The 12,070-nt window shown below is 43.9% G+C and overlaps 1 protein-coding gene across 1 annotated transcript in view; it reads left to right on the forward strand.

Annotated features, from left to right (window-relative positions):
• The first annotated feature begins 465 nt into the window (after positions 1-465).
• The window catches only part of LOC308618899 (putative ATP-dependent RNA helicase DDX60), an 80,002-nt gene continuing 68,397 nt past the window's right edge, over positions 466-12,070 (forward strand). Inside the window, exons 1-5 of the mRNA XM_081237239.1 lie at positions 466-635; positions 6,109-6,211; positions 6,385-6,454; positions 8,017-8,206; positions 10,104-10,445. Coding sequence (XP_081093365.1) covers positions 6,208-6,211; positions 6,385-6,454; positions 8,017-8,206; positions 10,104-10,445 — 606 coding nt within the window. The 5' untranslated portion in view covers positions 466-635; positions 6,109-6,207. The remainder of the gene's footprint in view (positions 636-6,108; positions 6,212-6,384; positions 6,455-8,016; positions 8,207-10,103; positions 10,446-12,070) is intronic.

The following is a 12,070-nucleotide window of genomic DNA, read 5'->3' on the forward strand; positions in this document are numbered from 1 at the left end:
CATAGAAAAGCGCTAAGTTCCTTAACTTGAGACGTCTGGTTTTCCTTCATTAACAATCATCTTCCGGCGTTCAGACTACCTGCCCTTTCTTGCAAAAGCGATGTGATCTGGCTCCGCCCCCCTCACCTCCCCAGAGCAGTTTCTCAGGGTTTCTTGAGATGCTACCCCTGGGCTCGAAGTCCTAAACCTTCCTGCCGAGTAAAACGTAACCCGCAACGTCGAGGTTGTGACCGTGTTTTAGGCGGACCCATTTCCCCGATTTCTCATCCCGCCTCTTCTTGACCTCGTCTTGTTGGGATGGATGTCCCGGACGTCTCTGCCTCCTTTCCCTCTATTTCATGCCCAAACCCCCAAGTCCTCTGCCGCCTCTTGCTGGATATTGTGGCGGAAGGATGCTCAGCGCCCCCCCCACCCCCACCCCCACCCCCACCAGCTCACACAGTGAAGCGCGGTGAAACGAAACTTGAAACTGCAGTGCTGGAGACGAGAAAGGAAACCGAAAGCCTCCCGGACCTCTGGCCTACCGGGGGCCCGCCCCGCCCCGCCCGCCCCCTACACCTGCCCTGCGCTCCGCGTCCTCCTGCCTCTCTGCGGAGCGCTCAGCCGCCCTGCAGACGCTGCGGGTCCGGCTCCAGGTTCGGTCCTGGGTAAAGGGTGTGAGGGCGTGTCGCGGGTCCCGGGGCGCTGCGGACTCGCAGGGGCTCGAGGTCTTTGGCCTGATGGGCGCGGGGAGGTGCCCGGCGCAGGCGCTGGGCTCCGGGAATGCAGGGCGGGGGCGAGGGATGCAGGATGCTGCCGGGGGCGGTGCGTCGCAGAGCTCGGGAGTTGCGAGGGGGAGGTGGGCGCTGGCGGGGGCGGGGCCGTGGAGCGCTGAGGTCTGAGGTCTGAGGAGGGAGACGGGCGCGCAGGCACTAAGGGTCCTCTTCGGAGAAAGGGTGGGCATGGGGCTGCTGGGAAGACCAAGGCGCGTCAGAGGCGGGCAGGGCCGGTGAGCCCTGGACGGGGCAGCACTAAGCAACTTCCTCATCCCTTCGGAGCCTCGGACCCAAACCAAACCTGCAGAATCAGAGTCTGCATTTTCATAAGGTGTCCCAGGTGATTCCTACATTCCAGTGGCTTAGCGCTGTAAGAATTTATTTTTTTAACGAAGTATTCACGGTCAAGGGGTACGCATTCGTTTTCTATTGCTGTGCAACAAATGATCACCCCTTCAGTGGCTGAAGTCCGTCGAAATTCACCGTGTTAAGAGTTTCGGTGGATGGCAAGTCCAGGCAGGGGGCTGAGCCCGGACCTGCGTCTCGAATCCGCTGGCTGGAAGGATCCAGTTCCTTGCAGCTGTGGGGTTGGAGTTCCCTGTTTCTTGCTGGCCCGAGGCTCCTCCTGGCCTGTAGAGACCCCGCTGAGGGGCTTAGCCTCAGCTTTAGGTCTGCAGAGCCAGCAGGAGAATCTCCTTTCTCCTGTGTGTATGATAGTCTCGCAGATGTACCCCCATGGGGGGAGACGCTGTCCCACTAAAGTCACAGGTCCTGCCTACGCCCAGGGGACAGGTTATGGGGGAGGGGCACACCGAGGAGGCTGGGGTCTCAGAGGCCACCCTCAGATCCTGCCCACTGCGGGTCAGCTCCTCTCCAGGCCATGTTTCAGGAGCGGTCCCCTTGCGTGCTCCACCATCGCCTGGACCGTGTTCTCTGGCTCTGGCTGTCTGTCCTCCAACGTGTAGTCCACGATTCCTCTTTTTTTCCCCCTTCTTTCAATTTAAGATTTTAAAATCAGAACCCAAACAAGGTTCTGACACTACTGTGTTTGGAAGTTTGTTACCATCTCTTTCATCCTCTTGCAATTTATTTCTTAATAAGCTGGGGGTTTTGTTTGAAAGTTTATATTGGTGGTGGGGTTTTTTTGTTTTTGTTTTTAATTTATTTATTTGGCTGCGTTGCATCTTCGTTGCTGCGCGTGGGCTTTCTCTAGTTGCTGCGAGCGGGGGCTACTCTTCCTTGTGGTGCGCAGGCTTCTCATTGTGGTGGCTTCTCTTGTTGCGGAGCACGGGCTCTAGGCACGTGGGCTTCAGTAGTTGTGGCACGTGGGCTCAGTAGTTGTGGCTCACGGGCTCTAGAGCGCAGGCTCCGTAGTTGTGGCACACGGGCTTAGTTGCTCCACAGCATGTGGGATCCCTCCGGACCAGGGCTCGAACCCGTGTACCCTGCATTGGCAGGCAGATTCTTAACCGCTGTGCCACCAGGGAAGCCCGGTTGTTGTTTTTTTAAATCTTGTCTTGTAGTGATTCTACTAGTCCTCTTGGTATATTTTAACATTTAACATGTTCTTCTGTTTTCTAAATTTCTAAATGACAGTTCTTGCTACCAGAGTTTTGATCAAATTCAGGTTTAAGATTCCTCCCCTCCCCCCCACTGGAGTATTTCCACACTGGTGTAGTTCTGTATGGAAACAGCTCTTTGCCTCTATTTTTGTTGTGTTATCACCTAAAAATGCCGAGATCGATTAATTTACTAGAAGCTGTAAACTGGAACCACCCAGTTCTACATTTTCGTCTCTGTTTGTTAGCTGGGTTACCCCCGGCCTCACAGAAATGAAGCCTCCCCATGTATGAACCTCCCAATTTGGCTAATTGTATTAATTTCATACTATCAGTGTTTGTCATAATTTATAGTATTTTATGACTTTAATTCTTGTGATTTGTTTCTGTGTTGACTCAAAAATGGAAAACCAGTTAGCAGCACTTACAAAATTATGATTATGTACAGTTGTAGGAAGTCTTTGTCTTTGGCTGGGAAACATAGTTCTATATCATTAAGACCACTGCTTGAAATGGATACTTCTCAAAATTCAAAGTGTCATGCATCCTCTTATTTTTCTTTTTAGCTTCCTTTAATTTTTGTGGACCATACATAGTTTCAACGTTTCTCGATTGTCCTCTTTATCTTTTTTCTTCAATTTTCTGTACTATCTTTTAAAATAAATTTTCATTTAAGATGAGTAGTTGGTGAGGTTTCTGACTGCTTTTTAAAATTTTTTAATTAATTTTTTTAATTGACTGCATTGGGTCTTCGTCGCTGCACGTGGGCTTTCTCTAGTTGCAGTGCGCATGCTTCTCATTGCGGTGGCTTCTCTTGTTGCGGAGCACAGGCTCTAGGCACGTGGGCTTCAGTAGTTGTGGCGTGCAGGCTCAGTTGTTGTGGTGCACGGGCTTTGCTGCTCCGCGGCATGTGGGATCTTCCCCGACCACGGCTCGAACCTGTGTCCCCTGCCTTGGCAGGCGGATTCTTAACCACTGCGCCACCAGGGAAGCCCCTGACTTCTTAAATGTCTAGCATTACTGTCTTTTCCCCCTCCTGATGAATTGAATGACTGTTTGGATACAGAATTCTTAGTTCAAAATATTTTCCTCCCAGAACTTTGAAAGTACTCTTTTCTTTTATCAAGACATCCAGTAATGCTCTCATTTTGATGAGTTGTATCTGTGTGCCAGGTACTATTTTAATCCGTTTGTATGCATCAGCTCATACTTCTAAATGGCTTGAAAACACAGCCAGGGGGAGTAATATGATTGTCCGACGAGTGGATGAGTGAAGTGAGACAGAGAAAGTAACTTACCTCAACTGTAGTATGTTCACAGCTGGGGTGAGAAGCCCGGCGTCCTGCTGGCAGCACCCATGCTCTCTCTGCTCACATCTGCCTGTCTGCCTTACACCTCTTTGTGGTGCTTCCGTCTTTCTCTATTCCTGGAGCTCTTCGGGTTTCACAAGCTGTCTCTAAGCATGGTTTTCTCTTTCGCCATTATTTCTGCTCAGTTCTTGGAAAAAAATTTCAATCTAAAAAAGTATATTTTTCTTTAACTCTGGCCTAATATCGTTATGTTATGCTAAGTATTATATCTTTGATTACTTTTAATTTATCCCCACCCCATTGTGCAATCGTACTTCTCTGTGACTGGAATTACTGTGAAATGGACTTAGAACTTGTTGATCTCTCCTCCATATTTTAGTAATCTTTCTATTTTCCATCCCTTTGATTTTCTCTTCTCTCCTCTAAGAAATTTCCTGGATTTTAACCCCTAGATCGCTAACTTGAAATTTCAGCATGCCCATTCCATTGTTCTGTGCATAAATTATTTTTCTGAAGTTGTATTTAAAACTTTTATGAGCATTTACTTTTTTGTTTTGCTGTAGCAACGTGTTATTATTTTATTAGTTAATGTCATTGTCATTATTGAGAAATCTAACTGGAGTTTTTTTTTTTTTTTTTTGTGGTACGTGGGCCTCTCACTGTTGTGGCCTCTCCCGGTGTGGAGCGCAGGCTCAGTGGCCATGGCTTATGGGCCCAGCCGCTCCGCGGCATGTGGGATCCTCCCAGACTGGGGCACGAACCCGTGTCCCCTGCATCGGCAGGCAGACTCTCAACCACTGTGCCACCAGGGAAGCCCTGGAGTTTTTTTTTTTTTTAAAGGACTACTCTGTCCTTGAATCATGTTTGTTCATCTGGCTTCTTATTTTTTCTTTTCTTCCCCCTTAAATGTTGAGCGATTCTAATTTTTTGTACATATTCACTCGTGGTTATTATGATAGGTAGCTGGTTTTATTTTCCTTAGCATGTTTCTCCCTTACATGAGAGAGAACTGAGCATAATGATTGTGGATTCTGTGTGATGTTTAGGTGAGAACGAGTTTGGGGTAAAGTTTAATATGGAAAAAAGCTTCCTGTAGGATGTGTGAGGGTGGGGGAACAGGCCGGGAGTCCCTTACCTGTCAGATGAAGGGGGCCTTATTCTGCCAACATAGCTGTGGTTGAAAATCTGCCCAGTGTCCAGCATGCACTCATGCCCCATTAGTCATTGTTAGTTAATTTCAAAACCTGTATTATCTCTTTCAGTTTATGTGCATTGTATTTTCAAATGAAGGTGTTAGGACTTAATTTGTTTGGAGCTCACTGCTTACTACATGAACTATTAGGTATTCATTTTGTCCTAGGAGTACGATTTAAAAAAAAAAGTCCTGGGACATTAAGGGTACCGTAAACCTCTGGGATGTTGTGATTTAACCCATCTCATCTTGTGTATCTGATACTGTCTTTCCTGATGCTGTGTCTCTCTGTCCAAGCGACTTCATCCACACCAGTGGCCTCACTTAACCATAATACTGAAACTGCTCTCACATTGAGGTCTAGCCCAGACCTCGTGTCTTATCTCCAGACCTGTACATTTAATTACTTACAGGACATATCCCACAGTAAGTCGAACCCAGGCTGACCACAAATGAACTTAGGATCTTTCCCTGACGTTGGCCGCATCCCAGGGTTTCCAGCCCAGGGAGCAGCCTCGCCTTCCATCCGATTGCATCAGGTAGAATCCTAAGGGGCTCCACTTCTCTATCCGTAGCTGATCCATTGCCTCATCATGTCAAACTCACCTTCTGAGTGTCTAAGATGAACATGTGCCTCAAACTACTGTCCAGCTGCACTGCATGCAGCTACTACCATTGTTCTAGAACAGTGGCTTTCTCTCCGCCTCAATAGCGGGGTCTTTGCTTCACCCCATCTATTCTCTGCACTGGAGCCAGAGTAATCTTCCAAGATGCAAAGTCAATCACATTACTAGCTGCTTAAAATCCATCAGTAGATTTTAGGATGACAAACATGCGATCAGAGGCTCTGCATGACGTTGTGTTTCTGCGGCCTTCTGCACTCCAGCGCGGCTGGCCTCTTCTCAGAACCTAGAACCATCCACACACTTTCCCGCCACAAGGCTTTTGCACCAGGTGTTCTGGGTTCTCTCTGCCTGCAGTGCTACCCACCCCACCCCTTTGTTTAATTAATTCTCGTCTTATCCTTCAGAACTCAGCTCAAGCATTGCTTCTTTAGGGAAGTTTCCACTGACCTTTTGACTTGGTCGCATTTGCAATGTTCCATTGTTTGTATGATCTTCTGATGGATATTTATCTTTCCTGGTAAATTTGAAGTCTCATGGGAGCCGGCAGCATTTTGACTTTTGTTCATCCTTCTATTCCCAGTGCCTAAAGTTTTGTGTAACACACAGTAGTCATTCAGTACTGTTTGTTGATGGAAGAATTCATTTCTAATTTTTCTTTCTTTGTAGGTCTGCCGTTTTCATTAGCATCTGCCACTTAGAGGTACCACAGTAAAGGATATTTGCTGTGTTTCATATTTTCCATCAGGTTGGAGGCACGTGGCAAGAATGGGTAATTTTCAATTTAAAATATTTATAAATTCGTAAAATACTGATTCTGCAAGCTACCAGATTTAATAGAATTAACTTTATGACTGTTTTTTCTTTCTCAAATAATTTGTAAATGATAGCTCTTTTAAAAAGAATTGATTGAAAATAATTCATTCTCTTTCTCTCTTTTTTTAGGTTTAGAAAAGTACATGAGGCTTTTAGAGAAAATGTCACAGTTGATTTTGGATCAAATGGCAAAAGCTGAGTGAGTGTTGTTGTAATAAATCAAGAGATATAAATTTCTACATCTTATTCCCTGTGTATCGGATTGGCCTTAAAGCGATTATCCATCTTTCATCTATCTATCATCTACCGTCTATCTATTATCTATCTATCCATTCATCCTTCCATCTATCCATATTTCTAATCTATTTATCATTTATCTTATTATACGTATTATAATATTTTATATATATATATGAGATTGTTGAACACAGAACTTTTAGAGCTGTTTGATGGTCAGTGGAAACAGTCTTCTCTTGCTTTATTGTCCATAGCTGTCAATGAACCCATTGTTTTATGAAAGGATGGGATTTTTTTTTTCCCGTATTTGAGAGCACTTATTCAATCTTTTTGAAATCATGCGTACAATTTCCATGTATTATTTTTTTAAACATCTTTATTGGAGTATAATTGCTTTACAATGGTGTGTTAGTTTCTGCTTTATAACAAAGTGAATCAGTTATACATATACATATGTCCCCACATCTCTTCCCTCTTGCATCTCCCTCCCTCCCACCCTCCCTTTCCCACCCCTCTAGGTGGTCACAGAGAACCTAGCTGATCTCCCTGTGCTATGTGGCTGCTTCCCACTAGCTATCTATTTTAGTTTGGTAGTGTATATATGTCCACGCCACTCTCTCACTTTGTCCCAGCTTACCCTTCCCCCACCCTGTATTCTCAAGTCCATTCTCTAGTAGGTCTGTGTCTTTTTTTTTTTTTTTTTAGTTTCTGCTTTATAACAAAGGGAATCAGTCATACATATACATCTGTTCCCATATCCCTTCCCTCTTGCGTCTCCCTCCCTCCCACCCTCCCTATCCCACCCCTCCAGGCGGTCACAAAGCATCAAGCTGATCTCCCTGTGCTATCGGCTGCTTCCCACTATCTATCTACCTTACGTTTGGTAGTGTATATATGTCCATGCCTCTCTCTCGCTTTGTCACAGCTTACCCTTCCCCCTCCCCATATCCTCAAGTCCATTCTCAAGTAGGTCTGTGTCTTTATTCCCGTCTTTCCCCTAGGTTCTTCATGACTTTTTTTTTTGATTCCATATATATGTGTTAGCATACGGTATTTGTTTTTCTCTGACTTACTTCACTCTGTATGACAGACTCTAGGTGCATCCACCTCACTACAAATAACTCAATTTCGTTTCTTTTTATGGCTGAGTAATAATCTATTGTATGTATGTGCCACATCTTCTTTAGAAAGGATGAGATTGATGAAGCAGGAAGGTCTATATTCAGATATAGGTGTTCAGTCCCTGAGTCCAGCCCACATTTTGGCCTTAGATAAAGTGCTCTTTTTTCGAGCCTCAGTTTCCTTCCCTGTTGAGCGGAGGTGATGCTGATTCTTCCTGTGAAGGACACTCATGCGTGCGGGTGTCTTTGGCAAGGCAGTGTAGAGACCAACATGAAAGAATTACTCAGTAAATCAAGCTCTTGATGATAATGATGATGAAGATAATGATGATAATAAAGCTGCTGCCTTTTGGGCCTGATTTCATCTTCGTGTAATTTTTCATTTTCACTGTTTGTATTTTAGTTATGACAGTCTCTTCAATGATTTTGTTGAATCTGAGTTTTTTCTGATTGATGGAGACTCACTGCTGATGACACACGTCTGTGAGAAATCCTTGCGGCCTGAACAGGGCCTGCACTTCTTCTACCTGGTTGAATGCTACCTTGTGGATCTAATTAGTAAAGGAGGACAGTTTGCCGTTGTTTTCTTCAAGGTAACTTGACAGTTGGGTTCTTTTCTATGATTTGAGAACTAAGACTACAATGACATTGTTTTATAAGTAGTTTCTTTTTTTCTTATTTCAAAGTGAAGTAGATCTATAAAAATTCAGCAAATTTAAAGGGAAGAACAGAAAAAAAAAAGTGACCCATAATCCCAGCATTCAGAAATGACTACGTTGAGGATTATTATTATTTTTTTATTGGGGTGTAGTTGTTTTACAATGTTGTGTTAGTTTCTGCTGTACAGCCAAGTGAAGTAGAGTTCTCTCTGCTATACAGCAGGTTCTCATTAGTTATCTATTATATACATACTAGTGTATATATATCAATGCCAATTTCCCAATTCTTCCCACTCCCCCCTTTCCCCCCTTGGTGTCCATACGTTTGTTTCTGTTTCTTTGTCTCTATTTCTGTCTTGCAAACCGGTTCGTCTGTACCATTTTTCTAGATTCCACATATATGCGTTAATATACGATATTTGTTTTTCTCTTTCTGACTTACTTCACTCTGTATGACAGTCTCTACGTCCATCCACGTCTCTACAGATGACCCAGTTCAAAAAGAAACATGCACCCCAGTGTTCATTGCAGCACTATTTACAATAGCCAGGTCAACGTAAATGTCCGTCACAGACGAATGGAGAAAGAAGATGTGGTACATATATACAATGGAATATTACTCAGCCATAAAAAGGGATGAAATTGGGTCATTTGTAGAGGATTATTTTTTATTTGCCCTCATGGAGCTTTCCTGTGAGGACACACAGGACCCTGGAGGAGGGGGAGGGCTGTCCTCGGAAGTGACTGAGCTGATCTCCGGGTTCTAATCTCCCAACTCCAAGTAGGTCCACCTCTGTCTTCAAAACTCAACAGTTTGTGGGGGCTTCCCAGGTGGCACAGTGGTTGAGAGTCTGCCTGCTAATGTGGGGGACGTGGGTTCGAGCCCTGGTCTGGGAGGATCCCACATGCCACGGAGCAACTAGGCCCGTGAGCCACAACTACTGAGCCTGCGCGTCTGGAGCCTGTGCTCCGCAACAAGAGAGGCCGCGATAGTGAGAGGCCCGCGCACTGCAATGAAGAGTGGCCCCCGCTTGCCACAACTAGAGAAAGCCCTCACACAGAAATGAAGACACAACACAGCAAAAATAAATTAATTAATTAATAAACTCCTACTCCCAACATCTAAAAAAAAAAAAAAACAAAATAGTTTGTTTGAGCCCAGAGGTGGATCAGACTCACCAATGTTGCTTCGTTCTTATTTGCTCTGCAGTAAATACATCCAAGGGAAGATACTTGGTCTTCCTTTTTTTGAATGTGCATATAACTAACGAAATTTTAGCAGTTTCAAATACATGTGTGTATCATACCACCACCTCCTCCTCATTCTATCCCTAAAGGTAACCAGTGTGTTATTCTTGGAGGTTTTGGTGCATGTCTGTTCAGTTCTTTTGTGATCTGTATTATCGTTAGATATTTGAACATTGCTGACTGCCTGCAAGCAATGCATGAATTGTGGGCTTTTGATAAAAACTGGGGCTACTTCCGGATGACCTGGGACTGTCCCTGCAGAGTGATCCACCCCAGCTTTCCCTGTGGATGATTTATAGCTACCATTTGCTTTTCCATATTTTTCTTCCTTTTTCTTTTTGAAGTGAGATCGGAGAGGAGAAGAATTAGAATGGGGAGGGAAAGTGTGATGTATTTAAACCCAAATTGTTATTTGTGGCCTGTGTTTGCAGAATGACAGTCAAGGATCAAGGGTCTATGTTCTGACTATAAAACAGAATACAACTGTGTTGGAGCCTATTCCTTTAATGACTTTCATGGTATGTGTTAACCAAGAAAACTAGTAGACAGCTAAATGATGATTTCAAAATTGTCTACCCCACAGGATGCTGAGCATGCATACAACGACATCCCTGAATTTCTTCCTCTGAGAAAGGCATTAATTCTCCACCTTCAGCATAATACCAATATTGATGTTCGAACAGACTTTTCTGGGTGCTTCTCACAAGAGTGGAAAACTTTCTTGGAAGACAGTTACCCATATTTTCTGATCGTTGCCGATGAAAGCCTGAGCCATCTACAAGTACACCTTTTCAACTTTTTAATCATTCAGTCCTGGGCAATGAACGTCAATGCCGTGCTCTTCTCGGGCCAAGCATCCGATGTCCTTCGACTTTATGCGTACTTTATGCCGAGCAAGTACAAAAACCAGATGATTTTCCGGAAGGTAGTATGCACCTAAAAGACAAACTTTTAGAATTTCACGAAATTTTCTACATTACTTGACTCAGTTTTATTTCTACCTCTTTTATGGAAATTATCATAGGTTTAACAGAGAGGTATAGAAAAATAGAAATGATAATAAAACAAAAATGCAGTCATTTATTGGGCAGTTGTCATAACAATAGTGCTTGGTACTTCCTATGGGTCATTTTATTTAACCTTCACAATGACCCTGTGAGGGAGGTGTTAGTGTTGTCTGTGTTTTGCAGATGATGAAATAGATACTTGAACAAATAATCTGCCCATTGTCAATTCCAAATCCAGTAATACAGCCTGGATTTTAAGAGAGGCAGCCTGACCCCAGCCCTTCTGTGCTTAAGTGTGGCATGGGGTTCCACCTCCACTTAGGAAGGCCAGACATGTGTCCACATACTAGTGAAATGATGGTGAATATGGTAGCTTTTCAGGAGAAAACAATGGAGAAAGTTGATGAAATGCAATTTTTAAAAAAATTTAAAAAATATTTTGGCTGTACTGCATGACGCATAGGATCTTGGCTCCCCTACCTGGGATCCAGCCTGTGCTCCCTGCATCAGAAGCATGGAGTCTTAATCACTGGACCGCCAGGGAGGTCCCTGAAATAAAATTATTTCTTAACATTAAATCATTAATAGAATTTTTAAACTATTTAGAATCTTAATCCTGTGATCTTATTATTTTGCTGTATTGGTATAATTGGTAATGACTGTCTTGAATGTTTGGGAGTTCAAAAATGCTCACCAATTTTAGAAATAAATTTGGTTTCTGTCTAATTTTTACTACTTATAGTGAATTTAGAATGTGAAGACAATTCTATATATCATCAAAATGATTTTTGTGTCAGTTAACATTTTCAGTTTTTTGAGTTTAGGGTCACACCCCTCGTGGCACTGCCAATATCTGGATGGTTATCACAAAATCCAATAAGATAGTTTACTTTGCTTTCGTTAGAACTTCAGTCATTAAACTATTTCCAACTCTGGTTGCCTGCTGTGAGTAGAAACAGCCTTGTGTGTGTGTGTGTTTTTTTTGTTGTTGTTGTTGTTGTTGCGGTATGCGGGCCTCGCACCGCTGTGGCCTCTCCCGTTGCGGAGCACAGGCTCCGGACGCGCAGGCTCAGCGGGCATGGCTCACGGGCCCAGCCGCTCCGCGGCATGTGGGATCCTCCCGGACCGGGGCACGAACCTGTGTCCCCTGCATTGGCAGGCGGACTCTCAACCACTGTGCCACCAGGGAAGTCCGTGTGTTTTTTTTTAATTAAAAAATTATTTTTTATAGTGACAGGAGGTCCTGTAATCCGTTCATTTCATTTTTTAAATTCTTTTAGAGCAATTTCTGAATCTGTGTTTGAAGAGTCCCTACAAACTTCCTTACCAGTCTTTCCTCAAGAAAAACTTTTTTTAATGGAGGATTTTATTTCTGGTAAAATAACTTATTTCCTAGCTTATTGAACACTCACCTTAAAGAGGTGATTTCACTGATCAACTTGAGGACTATGTGAAATGTGTATAAAAATGCCATGCATGTTGATAATGGCTGTTGCTGGATGATCATTACCTGGGGGAGGCGGTTATGCTATTCTCTCTGTGT

This window comes from Mesoplodon bidens, assembly GCF_964165515.1.
Source record: "Mesoplodon bidens genome assembly, chromosome: 6".
Taxonomy (NCBI): domain Eukaryota; kingdom Metazoa; phylum Chordata; class Mammalia; order Artiodactyla; family Ziphiidae; genus Mesoplodon; species Mesoplodon bidens.